At 42.5% G+C, this 18369-nt stretch overlaps 2 protein-coding genes across 3 annotated transcripts in view; one reads left to right on the top strand and one right to left on the bottom strand.

The window, feature by feature from the left end:
- cep290 (centrosomal protein 290) overlaps positions 1-14005 on the bottom strand; it is a 73015-nt gene extending 59010 nt beyond the window's left edge. Inside the window, exons 1-2 of one of the 2 annotated variants that reach the window (XM_052466279.1) lie at positions 13902-14005; positions 11917-12048 (exon numbers count right to left, since the gene is read on the bottom strand). In XM_052466279.1, coding sequence (XP_052322239.1) covers positions 11917-12012 — 96 coding nt within the window. In that variant the 5' untranslated portion in view covers positions 12013-12048; positions 13902-14005. Of the gene's footprint in view, positions 1-11916; positions 12049-12311; positions 12629-13901 lie in introns of those variants that run through there. The other variant, XM_052466278.1, reaches the window with a different exon arrangement.
- A 116-nt stretch (positions 14006-14121) lies between these two features.
- The window catches only part of tmtc3 (transmembrane O-mannosyltransferase targeting cadherins 3), a 127056-nt gene continuing 122808 nt past the window's right edge, over positions 14122-18369 (top strand). The window contains exons 1-2 of the mRNA XM_035790064.2: positions 14122-14274; positions 14932-15145. Of these exons, the coding sequence (XP_035645957.1) occupies positions 14957-15145 (189 nt within the window). The 5' untranslated portion in view covers positions 14122-14274; positions 14932-14956. The remainder of the gene's footprint in view (positions 14275-14931; positions 15146-18369) is intronic.

The following is an 18369-nucleotide window of genomic DNA, read 5'->3' as shown; positions in this document are numbered from 1 at the left end:
ACTAGCCATCCTTTGCCTTGATGACAGCTTTACACACTCTTGGCATTCTCTCAACCAGCTTCACTTGGAATGCTTTTCCAACAGTCTTGAAGCAGTTCCCACATATGCTGAGCACTTGTTGGCTGCTTTTTCTTCACTCTACATTCCGACTTATCCCAAACCATCTCAATTGGGTCGAGGTTGGGGGATTGTGAAGGCCAGGTCATCTGATGCAGCACTCAGTCTTAGTCTTATAGCCTTTACACAGCCTGAAGGTGTGTTGGGTCATTGTCCCATTAAGCCTATATCATATTATATAGCATATCGCTGCAGAATGCTGTCGTAGCCATGCTGGTTGAGTGTGCCTTGAATTCTGGAACTAAAAATCTCCAATTTGGACTCCAGACCAAAGGACAAATTTCCACCGGTCTAATGTCCATTGCTCATGTTTCTTGGCCCAAGCAAGTCTTTTCTTCTTATTATTGGTGTCCTTTAGTAGTGGTTTCTTTGCAGCAAATCAACCATAAAGGCCTTATTCACACAGTCTCCTCTGAACAGTTGATGTTGAGATGTATCTGTTACTTGAACTCTGTGAAGCATTTATTTGGGCTGCAATTTCTGAGGCTGGTAACTCTAATGAACTTATGCTCTGCAGCAGAGGTAACTCTGGGTCTTCCATTCCTGTGGCGGTCCTCATGAGAGCCAGTTTCATCATAGCAATTGATGGTTTTTGCGACTGCACTTTAAGAAACTTTCAAAGTTATTGACATTTATCATATCGACTGACCTTCATGTCTTAAAGTAATTTCTCTTAGCTTATTTGAGCTGTTCTTGCCATAATATGGACTTGGTCTTTTACCAAATAGGGCTATCTTCTGTATACTACCCCTACCTTGTCACAACACAACTGATTGGCTCAAACACATAAAGAAGGCACACCTGTTAATTGAAATGCATTCCAGGTGACTGCCTCATGAAGCTGGCTGAGAGAATGCCAAGAGTGTGCAAAGCTGTCATCAAGGCAAAGGGGGGCTTTTTGAAGAATCCAAATATAAAATATATTTTGATTTGTTTAACACTTTTTTGGTTACTACAGTCGTGGCCAAACGTTTTGAGAATGACACAAATATTAATTTTCACAAAGTCTGCTGCCTCAGTTTGTATGATGGCAATTTACATATACTCCAGAATGTTATGAAGAGTGATCAGATTAATTGCAATTAATTGTAAAGTCCCTCTTTGCCATGCAAATGAACTGAATCCCCAAAAAACATTTCCACTGCATTTCAGCCCTGCCACAAAAGGACCAGCTGACATCATGTCAGTGATTCTCTCGTTAACACAGGTGTGAGTGTTGACGAGGATAAGGCTGGAGATCACTCTGTCATGCTGATTGAGTTTGAATAACAGACTGGAAGCTTCAAAAGGAGGGTGGTGCTTAGAATCATTGTTCTTCCTCTGACAAACATGGTTACCTGCAAGGAAACACGTGCCGTCGTCATTGCTTTGCACAAAAAGGGCTTCACAGGCAAGGATATTGCTGCCAGTAAGATTGTACCTAAATCAACCATTTATCTGATCATCAAGAACTTCAAGGAGAGAGGTTCAATTGTTGTGAAGAAGGCTTCAGGGCACCCAAGAAAGTCTAGTAAGCGCCAGAACTGTCTCCTAAAGTTGATTCAGCTGCGGGATCGGGGCACCACCAGTACAGAGATTACTCATGAATGGCAGCAAGCAGGTGAGTGCATCTGCACACACAGGGAGGCGAAGACATTTGGAGGACGGCCTGGTGTCAAGAAGGGCAGCAAAGAAGCCACTTCTCTCCAGGAAAAACATCAGGGACAGACTGATATTCTGCGAAATGTACAGGGATTGGACTGCTGAGGACTGGGGTAAAGTAATTTTCTCTGATGAATCCCCTTTCCGATTGTTTGGGGCTTCCGGAAAAAAGCTTGTCCGGAGAAGACAAGGTGAGTGCTACCATCAGTCCTGTGTCATGCCAACAGTAAAGCATCATGAAACCATTCATGTGTGGGGTTTCTTCTCAGCCAAGGGAGTGGGCCCACTTACAATTTTGCCTAAGAACACAGTGTCATGCTCGTCATAATGAGTGGACCAAGATGCAGCGTGGTATGTTTCCATCCTTTTATTTAGAAGAGAAACTTAAAGCACAAAAACAATAAAGCAAATAAATGAAACGTGAAGCTACATGCAGTGCAGAAAGCAACTACACACAAACATAGTCAAGATCCCACAAATCACAATGGGGAAAATGGCTACCTAAATACGATCATCAATCAGACAACGATAAACAGCTGTCTCTGATTGGGAACCATACCAGGCCAACATAAATCACTAATCACCTAGATGACCCACTATAGTCACTATCACGCACCAACCAACATAGATAATAAACAGCTCTCTATGGCCAGGGCGTGACACAGCCATGAATAAAGAATGGTACCAACACATCCTCCCGAGAGCAACTTCTTCCAACCATCCAGGAACAGTTTGGTGAAGAACAATGCCTTTTCCAGCATGATGGAGCACCTTGCCATAAGGAAAAAGTGATAACTAAGAGGCTCGGGAAACAAAACATAGATTTTTTGGGTCCATGGCCAGGAAATTCCCCAGACCTTAATCCCATTGAGAACTTGTGGTCAATCCTCAAGAGGCAGGTGGACAAACATAACCCCACAAATTCTGACAAACTCCAAGCATTGATTATGCAAGAATGGGCTGCCATCAGTCAGGATAATTGACATCATGCCAGGGTGGATTGCAGAGGTCTTGAAAAAGATTGAAAAATATTGACTCTATGCATCAACACATGTAATTGTTAATAAAAGCCTAACACTTATGAAATGCTTGTAATTATACTTCAGAATTCCATAGTAACATCTGACAAAAATATCTAAAGACACTGAAGCAGCAAACTTTGTGAAAATTAATATTGGTGTCATTCTCAACTTTTGGCCACGACTGTACATGATTCCATATGTGTTTTTTCATAGTTTTGATGTCTTCACTATTATTAAAAAAATGTAGAAAATAGTCAAATAAAGAAAACCCTTGAATGAGGTGTTCTAAAACTTTTGACCGGTAGTGTATATGCCGCCTTTATTTATCCTACGGTTCTGACTTGATGTACAGGGAGAACACTAAGAATGGCCATTTTCTGAATTTTGTCGCTGTACATTTCAAAAGTGCTTAACAAATATATTGACTACGTTTGTCCTAACTCACTCATGAATGTCTTAATCGAAATTATGGACTGCCTCTTATGCACTTGTCATTCCCTTGTGTTTTTTAAAAGGCAGTAAATGAGGCTGAATTAACTGTTTCGCTGTCAGACAAGGCTCCACTGATAGCCAGGTGTAGCAGTGGTAAGATGTTGGAACTGCTGTTGGGACAACTTTATATAGGCACCGTTTGTCAACTTTATAGTGCAATTAACGTATTGTTTAGTGTTGTGTAGTGGCTTTGTTGGCATGCATCCCCACATTTCTTTGGGGGGTTTGCCCCACTAAGATTTACATGCTAAAATCGCCACTGTTCCTGTCTCACTGGTATTGTCAAAATGTCTTACATGTTTGTTTAGTCTACAAGCCAGGTGCTTTCCTAGCCAGAGAGGGAAATGGTAAGGGGATCAAAATTAGGTACGCAGAAGAGGATTAGTCTGTTTTGAAGCATTTTGCTCTCACAGAGAAAGCAGATTTAGTAAAGGTGCTTTTCCTCAAGGGTATACACTCACCTCATGGCAGACCTTGTGGATCTGCTGCCATATGTTTGGGTTTTCTTTTTAACAAAAATACTGAGTGGAGGGGGAGCCAGGCCATTTAGGATCTTGAACACAAGATATGCGTCAGTGTATTGCACAAGATTTTCCCAACTCAGGAGCTCATGCTTTCTGAGGATGTAACAGTGATGATGGCTTTTGGGCTTCCTATGGAGCACTTTGAGAGCCTGTTTGTAGACAGACTGAATAGGTTTTAATTTTGTACAGCATGCTTGGGCCCACCTAGTCAAGCAGTATTTTAAGTGGGGGAGTATTAGCTAGGTTGAACTTGGTTATTTGAATGACCTTTTTCACATGCTTTTTCAAAGAGAGGTTGGAATCAAGTATGATGCCAAGGTACTTAAAATCAGATACCACCTGGAGCTTCTCCCCTGACACAGACATCTGGCTCAGTAGCATCTGTTGCCCTCTTTGTGAAGAACACGGAAACAGTTTTTTTCACATTGAGATGCAAATACAAGTCACTGAGCCACTTTGTAACCTGGACTAGAGGTCGACCGATTAATCGGAATGGCCGATTAATTAGGGCCGATTTCAAGTTTTCTTAATAATCGGAAATCGGTATTTTTGGATTTCAATTTATTTACACCTTTATTTAAGTCAGTTAACACATTCTTATTTTCAATGACGGCCTAGGAACGGTGGGTTAATTGCCTTGTTCAGGGGCAGAACGACAGATTTTCACCTTGTCGGCTCGGGGGATCCAATCTTGCAGCCCTAGAGTTAACTAGTCCAACGCTCTAACCACCTGCCTCTCATTGCACTCCACGAGGAGCCTGCCTATTATGCGAATGCAGTAAGAATTCAAGGTAAGTTGCTAGCTAGCATTAAACTTATCTTATAAAAAACAATCAATCATAATCATTAGTTAACTACACATGGTTGATGATATTACTAGTTTATCTAGCGTGTCCTGCGTTGAAAATAATCGATGCGGTGCACATTCGCGGAAAAAGGACTGTCGTTGCTCCAACGTGTACCTAACCATAAACATCAATGCCTTTTTAAAAATCAATACACAGAAGTATATAGTTTCAACTGTTCTGCCTTACTATTATTCAACCATGCCGGTCATTTATGAACATTTGAACATCTTGGCCACGTTCTGTTATAATCTCCACCCGGCACAGCCAGAAGAGGACTGGCCACCCCACATATGCTCTCTCTAATTCTCTCTTTCTTTCTCTCTCTCGGAGGACCTGAGCCCTAGGACCGTGCCCCAGGACTACCTGACACAATGCCCCAGTCCACCTGACTGTGCTGCTGCTCCAGTTTCAACTGTTCTGCCTTATTATTATTCGACCATGCTGGTCATTTATGAACATTTGAACATCTTGGTCATGTTCTGTTATAATCTCTACCCGGCACAGCCAGAAGAGGACTGGCCACCCCACATAGCCCGGTTCCTCTCTAGGTTTCTTCCTAGGTTTTGGCCTTTCTAGGGAGTTTTTCCTAGCCACCGTGCTTTTACACCTGCATTGTTTGCTGTTTGGGGTTTTAGGCTGGGTTTCTGTACAGCACTTTGAGATATCAGCTGATGTACGAAGGGCTATATAAATAAATTTGATTTGATTTTGATTTGATTTATATATTTTTAAACCTGCATATTTAGCTAAAAGAAATTCAGCTTAGCAGGCAATATTAACCAGGTGAAATTGTGTCATTTCTCTTGCGTTCATTGCACACAGAGTCAGGGTACATGCGATAATAATAAATGTTTTGTTTTTGAAATTATATTTTCCGGATTCAACCATATCAATGACCAAAGGCTCGTATTTCTGTGTGTTATTATGTTATAATTAAGTCTATGATTTGATATTTTATAGAGCAATCTGACTGAGCGATGGTAGGCAGCAGCAGGCTCGTAAGCATTCATTCAAACAGCACTTTTGTGCGTTTTGCAAGCAGCTCTTCACTGTGCTTCAAGTATTGAGCTGTTTATGACTTCAAGCCTATAAACTCCCGAGATTAGGCTGGTGTAACCGATGTGAAATGGCTAGCTAGTTAGCGGGGTGTGCGCTAATAGCGTTACAAACGTCACTCGCTCTGAGACTTGGGGTAGTTGTTCCCCTTGTTCTGCAAGGGCCGTGGAATTTTGTGGAGCGATGGGTAATGCTGCTTCGAGGGTGGCTGTTGTCGATGTATTCCTGGTTCGAGCCCAGGTAGGAGCGAGGAGAGGGACGGAAGCTATAGTGTTACACTGGCAATACTAAAGTGCCTATAATAACATCCAATAGTCAAAGGTATATGGAATACAAATGGTATTGAGAGAAATAGTCCTATAAATACTATATTAACAAAAACCTAAAACCTCTTACGTTGGAATATTGAAGTCTCATGTTAAAAGGAACCACCAGCTTTCATATGTTCTCATGTTCTGAGCAAGGAACTTAAACATTAGCTTTCTTACATGGCACATATTGCACTTTTACTTTCTTCTCCAACACTTTGTTTTTGCATTATTTAAACCAAATTGAACATGTTTCATTATTTATTTGAGGCTAAATGGATTTTTATTGACGGATTATATTAAGTTAAAATAAGTGCTCATTCAGTATTGTTGTAATTGTCATTATTACAAATACATTTTAAAAATCGGCCGATTAGTCGGTATCTGCTTTTTTTGGTCCTCCAATAATCGGTATCGGTGTTGAAAAATCATAATCGGTCGACCTCTAACCTGGACCATTACAGTAGTGAGTTCTTGTGCAGCTTGTTGTTTGCTCTTTGCATGCACATATATCACTGTATCATCTGCATACATTTGAACTTCAGACCCAGTACAGACAGAAGGCAGATCATTAATGTACAGGCTGAACAGGAGGGGCACCAGTATTGACCCTTGGGGCACTCCCACATCATAGCTAAGAGTGGGCGACAGCTCATTGCTCACTCTGACACACTGAGTTCTGCCTTCAAGGTATGATTTCATCCATCTCAAGGCATCGGGGAAAAGTTGAACTTGGACAATTTTGTGATGAGAATCTCATGGTTAACAGTGTCAAAAGCCTTCCTTAGGTCCAGAAACACAGCCCCAACAACGCCCCCTTTGTCCATCTTGGACTTCACATTTTCCAGAAAAAAGCAGTTGGCCGTTTCTGTGGAGTGTTTCGCTCTGAAGCTAAACTGCATGGAGTGTAATGTGAAGGGGCTGTTGTGTTATGTACACAGACAAATGTATTTATTTATTTTATTTAACTAGGTAAGTCAGTTAAGAACATTCTTATTTACAATGACGGCCTACCAAAAAGCCTTCTGTGGGGACGGGGGCTGGGATAAAAACAAATACACTGCTCAAAAAAATAAAGGGAACACTTAAACAACACAATGTAACTCAAAGTCAATCACACTTCTGTGAAATCAAACTGTCCACTTAGGAAGCAACACTGATTGACAATAAATGTCACATGCTGTTGTGCAAATGGAATAGACAACAGGTGGAAATTATAGGCAATTAGCAAGACACCCCCAATAAAGGAGTGGTTCTGCAGGTGGGGACCACAGACCACTTCTCAGTTCCTATACTTCCTGGCTGATGTTTTTGTCACTTTTGAATGCTGGCGGTGCTTTCACTCTAGTGGTAGCATGAGACGGAGTCTCCAACCCACACAAGTGGCTCAGGTAGTGCAGCTCATCCAGGATGGCACATCAATGCGAGCTGTGGCAAGAAGGTTTGCTGTGTCTGTCAGCGTAGTGTCCAGAGCATGGAGGCGCTACCAGGAGACAGGCCAGTACATCAGGAGACGTGGAGGAGGCCGTAGGAGGGCAACAACCCAGCAGCAGGACCGCTACCTCCGCATTTGTGCAAGGAGGAGCAGGAGGAGCACTGCCAGAGCCCTGCAAAATGACCTCCAGCAGGCCACAAATGTGCATGTGTCTGCTCAAACGGTCAGAAACAGACTCCATGAAGGTGATATGAGGGCCCGACGTCCACAGGTGGGGGTTGTGCTTACAGCCCAATACCGTGCAACATTACATCAAAGATGGATCAGCCTGTAGTGTGGTTTTCCACTTTAATTTTGAGTGTGACTCCAAATCCAGACCTCCATGGGTTGATAAATTTGATTTCCATTGATAATTTTTGTGTGATTTTGTTGTCAACACATTTAACTAAGAAAAAAGTATTTAATAAGAATATTTCATTAATTCAGATCTAGGATGTGTTATTTTAGTGTTCCCTTTATTTTTTTGAGCAGTGTATATATATAAAAATATAGGACAACACACACATCACGACAAGAGAGACAACAAAACACTACATAAAGAGAGACCTAAGACGACAACATAGCAAGGCAGCAACACAACACATGACAACACAGCATGGTAATAACACAACATGGTAGCAGCACAAAACATGGTACAAACATTATTCGGCACAGACAACAGCACAGAGGGCAAGAAGGTAGAGACAACAATACATTATGCAAAGCAGCCACAACTGTCAGTAAGAGTGTCCATGATTGAATCTTTGAATGTTGTTCCGGCGCCGACAGAGATGGCCGCCTCGCTTCGCGTTCCTAGGAAACTATGCAGTTTTTTTTTTTTTTTTTTACGTGTTATTTCTTACATTAGTACCCCAGGTCATCTTAGGTTTCATTACATACAGTCGAGAAGAACTACTGAATATAAGAGCAGCGTCAACTCACCATCAGTACGACCAAGAATATGACTTTCGCGAAGCGGATCTTGTGTTCTGCCTTTCACCCAGGACAACGGAATGGATCCCAGCCGGCGACCCGAAAAAACGACTTCGTAAAAGAGGGAAACGTAGCAGTCTTCTGGTCAGACTCCGGAGACGGGCTCATCGTGCACCACTCCCCAATATACTTCTCGCCAATGTCCAGTCTCTTGACAACAAGGTTGATGAAATCCGAGCAAGGGTAGCATTCCAGAGGGACATCAGAGACTGTAACGTTCTTTGCTTCACGGAAACATGGCTCACTGGAGAGACGCTATCGGAGTCGGTGCAGCCAGCTGGTTTCTCCACGCATTGCGCCGACAGAAACAAACATCTTTCTGGTAGGAAGAGGGGCGGGGGCGTATGCCTTATGGCTAACGAGAGGTGGTGTGGTCACAAAAGCATACAGGAACTCAAGTCCTTCTGTTCACCTGATTTAGAATTCCTCACAATCAAATGTCGACCGCATTATCTACCAAGGGAATTCTCTTCGTTTATAATCACAGCCGTATATATTCCCCCCCAAGCAGACACATCGATGGCTCTGAACGAACTTTATTTGACTCTTTGCAAACTGGAATCCATACATCCTGACGCTGCATTCATTGTAGCTGGGGATTTTAACAAGGCTAATCTGAAAACAAGACTCCCTAAATTGTATCAGCATATCGATTGCGCAACCAGGGCTGGCAAAACCTTGGATCACTGCTATTCTAACTTCCGCAACACATATAAGGCCCTGCCCCGCCCTCCTTTCGGAAAAGCTGACCACGACTCCATTTTGTTGATCCCTGCCTACAGACAGAAACTAAAACAAGAAGCTCCCACGCTGGTCCGACCAATCTGATTCCACACTCCAAGACTGCTTCCATCATGTGGACTGGGATATGTTTCGTATTGCGTCAGACAACAACATTGACGAAAACGCTGATTCGGTGTGCTAGTTCATTAGAACGTGCGATGAATATGTCGTTCCCATAGCAACGATTAAAACATTCCCAAACCAGAAACCGTGGATTGATGGCAGCATTCGCGAGAAACTGAAAGCGCGAACCACTGCTTTTAATCAGGGCAAGGTGACCGGAAATATGACCGAATACAAACAGTGTAGCTATTCCCTCCGCAAGGCAATCAAACAAGCTAAGCGTCAGTATAGAGACAAAGTAGAATCTCAATTCAACGGCTCAGACACAAGAGGTATGTGGCAGGGTCTACAGTCAATCACGGATTACAAAATGAAAACCAGCCCCGTCACGGACCAGGATGTCTTGCTCCCAGGCAGACTAAATTAAATTTTTGCCCGCTTTGAGGACAATACAGTGCCACTGACATGGCCTGCAACCAAAACATGCGGCCTCTCCTTCACTGCAGCCGAGGTGAGTAAAACATTTAAACGTGTTAACCCTCGCAAGGCTGCAGGCCCAGACGGCATCCCCATCCGCGCCCTCAGAGCATGCGCAGACCAGCTGGCCGGTGTGTTTACGGACATATTCAATCAATCCCTATCCCAGTCTGCTGTTCCCACATGCTTCAAGAGGGCCACCATTGTTCCTGTTCCCAAGAAAGCTAAGGTACCTGACACCCTAGACCCACTCCAATTTGCTTACCGCCCAAATAGGTCCATAGACAATGCAATCTCAACCACACTGCACACTGCCCTAACCCATCTGGACAAGAGGAATACCTACGTGAGAATGCTGTTCATCGACTACAGCTCGGCATTTAACACCATAGTCTGGGTCTCGACCCCGCCCTGTGCAACTGGACTTCATGAAAATAACCTCACACTCAACGTCAACAAAACTAAGGAGATGATTGTGGACTTCAGGAAACAGCAGAGGGAAGACCCCCCTATCGACATCGATGGAACAGTAGTGGAGAGGGTAGCAAGTTTTAAGTTCCTCGGCATACACATCACAGACAAACTGAATTGGTCCACCAACACAGACAGCATCGTGAAGAAGGTGCAGCAGCACCTCTTCAACCTCAGGAGGCTGAAGAAATTCGGCTTGTCATCAAAAGCACTCACAAACTTCTACAGATGCACAATCGAGAGCATCCTGGCGGGCTGTATCACCGCCTGGTACGGCAACTGCTCCGCCCAAAACCGTAAGGCTCTCCAGAGGGTAGAGAGGTCTGCACAACGCATCACCGGGGGCAAACTACCTGCCCTCCAGGACACCTACACCACCCGATGTTACAGGAAGGCCATAAAGATCATAGAGGACAACAACCACCCGAGCCACTGCCTGTTCACCCCGCTATCACCCAGAAGGCGAGGTCAGTACAGGTGCATCAAAGCTGGGACCGAGAGACTGAAAAACAGCTTCTATCTTAAGGCCAGCAGACTGTTAAACAGCCACCACCAGCATTGAGTGGCTGCTGCCAACACACTGACTCAACTCCAGCCACTTTAATAATGGGAATTGATGGGAAATGATGTAAAATATATCACTAGCCACTTTAAACAATGCTACCTAATATAATGTTTACATACCCTACATTATTAATCTCATATGTATACGTATATACTGTACTCTATATCATCTACTGCATCTTGCCTATGCCGCTATGTACCATCACTCATTCATATATCTTTATATACATATTCTTTATCCCCTTACACTTGTGTGTATAAGACAGTAGTTTTGGTATTGTTAGTTAGATTACTTGTTGGTTATTACTGCATTGTCGGAACTAGAAGCACAAGAATTTCGCTACACTCGCATTAACATCTGCTAACCACGTGTATGTGACAAATAAAATCAAATTTGATTTGATTTAAAAACTGTCCAGTTTGAGTGTTTGTTGCAGCTTGTTCCAATCGCGAGCTGCAGCAAACTAAAAAGAGGAGCGACCCAGTGATGTATTTGCTTTGGGGACTTTTAACAAAATGTGACTGGCAGATCAGGTGTTGTATGTGGAGGATGAGGGCTGCAGTAGACATCTCAGATAGGGGGGAGTGAGGCCTAAGAGTGTTTTCTAAATAAGAATAATATAATGGGTCTTGCGACAGGTATACAGACATGACCAGTTTACAGAGGAGTATAGAGTGCAGTGATGTGTCCTATAAGGAGCATTGGTGGCAAATCTGATGGCCGAATGGTAAAGAACATCTAGCTGCTCGAGAGCACCTGCTGATCTATAAATTATGTCTCCGTAATCTAGCATGGGTAGGATGGTCATCTAAATCAGGGTTAGTTTGGCAGCTGGGGTGAAAGAGGAGCGATTACAATAGAGGAAACCAAGTCTAGATTTAACTTCAGCCTGCAGCTTTGATATGTGCTGAGAGAAGGACAGTGTACAGTCTAGCCATACTCCCAGTCAGTATGATGCTTTTGTCAGGGACAGCCGGACCACTCACAAGATTGGAATATTTGATTGATCAGACTTGGGAAACAGTACTATCAGATTAGAACATTTGAGGTGCATGCATGGACACCTAGGATCAGTAACGTACCTGTAAAAACATGTGGTTGATTATCTCTGCATCTCCACTCTCCTGCAGCTGTTCTGGGTCAGCATCCATCACCATTCTCCAGTCAAGAAGAGGCATTTTGACAATTGTGACAGTTGTGTTAGCTAACAGGAACTGTGGAACAAATAGATGGACAGACACACATTGTAAGTTAGGGTAATGCTGTAAAGGGACAACATAGCTATGGCTATTATCCTTGCTAATGTTGGCTAGCTACATAGCCACAAATAAAATGCATTTTGCTTCTGCTATTTGCTTCAAGATGTGTTTAACATTGCATTGGGCGGCGCAAAAATACATTCAACAATGTATATGAATAACATATGGCGATATGTATTATTTTCCTTTTATCAGTAAGACATTAACTTTTACCTAACCTTTTTTTCATATACCCGCTACAACGTACTGTTTGGCTAGCTCACTGGCTATTTTAGCTAGCCATCTTCAACGGCTACTCCAGTTGCTAAGTTACCGTTGACAACAGTCGTAAATCGATTCGTACAACTTCTTCTTCGTCTATGACGTTTAACGGCAGTTGGCATCCAATGTGTTGCATTACCGCCACCTACTACACAGGAGTACAACTCCCTTACACTTTACTTGAAAAATAAAAATGTACTAAATCCCCTACTATCTAACACTATACTCACTAATTTCAAAATGATATAACATGAACACCCCCCTACTCCACTAATTAACTGTATATATTCCCAACTCATGCAATCACTCTGAAAGGATGGGACATCACCACTTAACACATCCGTAAGCCTTTGCTAGGTAAAGCCCTGCCTTATCTCAGCTCACTGGTCACCATAGCAGCACCCCCCCCCTTATCACACACTCCAGCAGATATATTTCACTGGTTACCCCTAAAGTCAATTCCCCCTTTGGTTGTCTTTCCTTCTAGTTCTCTGCTGCCAATGACTGGAACGAATTGCAAACATCACTGAAGCTGGAGACTCATATCTCCCTCACTAACTTTAAGCACAGATCACTGCACCTGTACATAGCCCATCTGTAAATAGCCCATCCCTATTCTGTTATTTATTTTGCTCCTTTGCACCCCAGTATCTCTACTTGCACATCTGTCACTCCAGTGTCAAATTACTTCACCACTATGGCCTATTTATTGCCTTATACCTCCCTTATCTAACCTCATTTGCACACACTGTATAGACTTTTTTTCTATTGCGTTATTGACTATGTCTGTTTATTCCACTTGTAACTCTGTGTTGTTGTTTGTGTTGCACTGCTTTGCTTAATCTTGGCCAGGTTGCAGTTGTAAATGAGAACTTGTTCTCAACTAGCCTACCTGGTTAAATAAAGGTGAAATACATATATATATTTTTAAACCCTGTAACTCTTCTGCTGTCAAGTCTCGCACACACAAATACCTCTCTGCAGCTGCCACCACAACTTCAATTTTCTGAGACTTCCGATCCATCCCTGCAGTACAATTGATAACCATTGATATAAATGTTAAAAATCCAATCTTACTGAAACTTATTTCACTTTTCGGCCTCTCCCTCTGTACTGGTATATCTCTACTGGTATATCTCTACTACTCCTCCCTCTGTACTGGTATATCTCTACTACTCTCACCACTCCTCTCCCTTAACCCAGCTTCCTCTACTTTCTAAACTGCCTCAACATATGCTCTACTCTACCCCTGGAAACCCCACCTGCCTCTCTTGCATGGGATATTTCTGATCCCCAGCTCCAAGGGCACCCCAATACTACACATTACTTTGTCTCATGCCCTTCTAAACATTTCTCACACCTTGCACCCTACCGCCTACACACTGCTGCCACATGCCCATACGCTTAACACCTGTAGCGTCTTAATGTATTCGGCACATACGCTCGTACAGGATAACTTATATATCCTAACTTCACTTTGTCAGGCAAAGACTCAACTTCAAAACTCAAAAGAACAGATAATGACTCAAACGACGAGAGTTACATACAACGGGGATCTTTGCCCTCAGCTGGTCAATTCGTACAACCTACAACTTTACGGCTGATAACGTCGTGTCACTGCTGCAAAAGCTATTCAGCGAGCCAAAGCGCGTCCTGTCCTCTTTAAAACACGTTTCAAGTTTTATAGAAAATACATTGTATTCTCCACTTTACTTTGTATATTTTTATAGTGTCATTGGATGTGTGACAACAACGTTATTGTCACGGCTGTTTCAGAAATCAATGTCACTTTTTTTTTTTCAACTTTGCCCCGGAAATGTTTTGGGATTTATTGCTAGCCTTTTTGGGAGTTTTTATGTTCCTAGTTGTTAGCGTATGCCACATTAGAATGTCAATGGCCGATAAAATACTCTAATTCACGTATGTTTCTGTATTTTCACACTAATTCTAACATTGTTATTGAACATAACATTTTAGGAAATGTAAGCAATTTTTATCAGTAGTTTGTGAACGAGATAAGTCAAATGCTAGATATTCAAACATTTTACCAAGTTTAACCGACGTAGAACTAGCAGGCGTAGAAAGACCTACGGTCCTAGCTAACGTTAGTAGTTGTTTTGCGTCTAATTTGTCGCAATTACTGTCTAGCTACATGATAATGTTTGACGTTTATCGATGTCAAATGTAACATGTATAACTAACATGACTGAAACGGCATGATTCCAATAGAATCATGTTCTCGATGGATAGCTTCGCTAACTAGTGAGGAACTAAGCTAACTAATGCCAGGAACTAGAGCTAGCACACTACATTGTACCCTTTCAAGTTTTAATATGATCTCCCTGGTCATCATCGTTAGTATTAATCGAATCTGTCTGCGTTGAATGGGAACATGAATCAGAGTTTACTAGAAGGCATACATTGTTGTGATGCCAGTCTCTTGTCACCAGGCTGTGTCATTGGTATCCTAGCAAATCTGGGCTGGACACATTGTATGTGTGAACCATAATGTGATAATGAACAAAGAAATCCTCTAGTCTGATCTCTTCTGTCCTGCTCTTACTTCCTCTATCACAGTGATCAATGAAGCCGTTGGTTAGAAATGGCTGTCGTGTCGTGGATGGAGATCTTGCTTTTGACTGGACTGGTGGTGGGGTGTTACTGGAACAGCCTGTCCTGCGGCTTTGTGTTCGATGATGTCTCAGCCATCCTGGACAACAAGGACCTGCGGCCTGCCACCCCTCTCCGCAACCTCTTCCTCAATGACTTCTGGGGCACGCCCATGGCTGAGGTGATTTGAATCTGTCTGGTGCACTAGATTAGCCATGACATATCATGTGACCAATGACTGTATATATGAATGGACAAAGCCACCGACTATGTGACACCATTCATTACTATGTGAATTTCTACACCCAAAGGTGCAACATCGCAAGACTTTTGAGAAAGCTTGCCAAGCAGAAGAGGCCGGGGTTTGAGACGTCAATGAGAGAAGCGAAACATTCTTCCGTAGATTTAGAAAATAAACAACTCAGGGCACAACCTAGATTCAAGCTGCTCTTAAAGCAAATCAATAGGACTTTATTTGTCACATGCACCGAATACAAGAAGTGTAAACCTTAACGTGAAATGCTTACAAGCCCTTAACCAAGAGTGCAGTTCAAGAAGAGTTAAGAAAATATTTACCAAATAAACTAAAGTAAAAAGTAACACAATAAAATAACAGTAACGAGGCTATAAACAAGGGCTCCCGGTACCGAGGTACAGGTTAGTTGAGGTAATTTGTACATGTAGGTAGGGGTGAACTGACTGCATAGATAATTAACAGCGAGTAGCAGCAGTGTACAAAACAAATGGAGGGGCGTCAATGTAAATAGTTTTTTTGAGTAATTGTTCAGCAGTCTTATGGCTTGGGGGTAGAAGCTGTTAAGGAGCCTTTTGGTCCTAGACTTGGTGCTCCGGTACCGCTTGCCATGAGGTAGCAGAGAGAACAGTCCTTGACTAGGGTGGCTGAAGTCTTTGACCATTTTTAGGGCTTTGCTCTGACACTGCCTGGTATAGACATCCTGGATGGCAGGAAGCTTAGCCTCAGTGATTTGAATAGCCGTACGCACTACCATCTGGAGTGCCTTGCGGTTGGAGGCCAAGCCATTACGATACCAGGCAGTGATGCAACCAGTCAGGATGGGCTCAACGGTGCAGCTGTAGAATGTTTTTGAGGATCTAGGGACCCATTCCAAATCCTTTTGTCGTGCCCTCTTCACGACTAGTTGAACGTGTTATTACTCCAACTTCGTGAAAGTGACACTGATTACCATTAGACCCGATGATGTTTCCATCTGATTTTTTAAAAGTGTGTGTGTGTATATATACATTGAAGTCGTAAGTTTACATACACTTAGGTTGGAGTCATTAATACTCGTTTTTCGACCACAAATGTCTTGTTAACAAACTATAGTTTTGGCAAGTCTGTTAGGACATCTACTTTGTGCATGACACAAGTCATTTTTCCAACACTTGTTTACAGAGAGATTATTTCACTTATAATTCACTATCACAATTCCAGTGGGTCAGAAGTTTACATAGACTAAGTTTACTGTGCTTTTAAACAGTTTGGAAAACTCCAGAAATTTGTAATATCTTTAGAAGCTTCTGATTGGCTAATTGACATAATTTCAGTCAATTGGAGGTGTCCATGTGGATGTATTTCAAGGCCTACTTTCAAACTCAGTGCCTCTTTGCTTGACATAGGAAAATCAAAAGAAATCAGCCAAGACCTCAGAAAATAAATTGTAGACCTCCAAGTCAGGTTCATCCTTGGGAGCAATTGCCAAATGCCTGAAGGTACTGCGTTAATCTGTACAAACAATAGTATGCAAGTATAAACACCATGGGACCACGCAGCCGTCATATCGCTTAGGAAGGAGACACATTCTGTCTCCTAGAGATGAATGTACTTTGGTGCGAAAAGTGCAAATCAATCACAGAACAACAGCAAAGGACCTTGTGAAGATGCTGGAGGAAATGGGTACAAAAGTATCTATATCCAGAGTAAAACGAGTCCTATATTGACATAACCTGAAAGGCCGCTCAGCAAGGAAGAAGCCAATGCTCCAAAACTGCCATAAAAAAGCCAGACTACGGTTTGCAACTGCACATGGGGACAAAGATTGTACTTTTTGGAGAAATGTCCTCTGGTCTGATGAAACAAAAATAGAAGTGTTTGGCCATAATGACCATCGTTATGTTTGGAGGAAAAAGGGTGAGGCTTGCAAGCTGAAGCATCATGTTGTGGGGGTGCTTTGCTGCAGGAGGGACTGGTGCTCTTCACAAAATAGATGGCATCATGAGACAGAAAAATTATGTGGATATATTGAAGCAACATCTCTCAAGACATCAGTCAGAAAGTTAAACCCCAAGCATACTTCCAAAGTTGTGGCAAAATGCCTTAAGGACAACAAAGTCAAGGTATTGGAGTGGCCATCACAAAGCCCTGACCTCAATCCTATAGAAAATTTGAGGGCAGAACTGAAAAAGCATGTGCGAGCAAGGAGGCCTACAAACCTGAACTCGGTTACACCAGCTCTGTCAGGAGGAGTGGGCTAAAATTCACCCAACGTATTGTTGGAAGCTTGTGGAAGGCTACCTGAAACGTTTGACCCAAGTTCAACAATTTAAAGGTCATGCTACCAAATACTAATTGAGTGTATGTAAACTTCTGACCCACTGGGAATGTGATGAAAGAAATCAAATTTGAAGTAAATAATTCTGACATTTCACATTCTTAAAATGAAGTGGTGATCCTAACTGACCTAAGACTGGGAATTTTTACTAGGATTAAATGTCAAGAATTGTGAAAAATAGTTTAAATGATCTTGGCTAAGGTGTATGTATATTTCGGACTTCGACTGTCACACACACACACACACACACACACACACACACACTCACACACACTCAAAAGTTTGGGGTTACTTAGAAATGTCCTTGTTTTTGAAAGAAAAGCAACCATCACGCCTGTGTTCCAATGGCACGTTGTTAGCTAATCCAAGTTTATCATTTTAAAAGGCTAATTGATCATTAGAAAAGCCTTTTGCAATAACGTTAGCACAGCTGAAAACTGTTGTGCTAATTAAATAAGCAATAAAACTGGCCTTCGTTCGACGAGTTGAGTATCTGGAGCGTCAGCATTTGTGGGTTCGATTACAGGCTCAAAATGGCCAGAAACAAAGCACTTTCTTCTGAAACTCATCAGTCTATTCTTGTTCTGAGAAATGAAGGCTATTCCGTGCGAGAAATTGCCAAGAAACTGAAGATCTCATACAACGCTGGTCACGAAGTGCACTCGTGACCAGCTCGAAGACCGGATTGCACAGCAGAGAAGGTACGGTGGGATTCGTAATTGTCAGTGATCCGTTTATTAACTTGGCGTTCGGAGACTGTAGAAAGGCAGGGCAAGATGGATATCGGTCTATAACAGTTTGGGTCTAGTGTCACCCCCTTTGAAAAGGGGGA

Source organism: Oncorhynchus keta, chromosome 17 (genome assembly GCF_023373465.1).
Source record: "Oncorhynchus keta strain PuntledgeMale-10-30-2019 chromosome 17, Oket_V2, whole genome shotgun sequence".
NCBI classification, from domain to species: domain Eukaryota; kingdom Metazoa; phylum Chordata; class Actinopteri; order Salmoniformes; family Salmonidae; genus Oncorhynchus; species Oncorhynchus keta.
The sequence above is the reverse complement of the archived record's forward strand: the minus strand, read 5'-3'. Positions and strand labels throughout refer to the sequence as shown.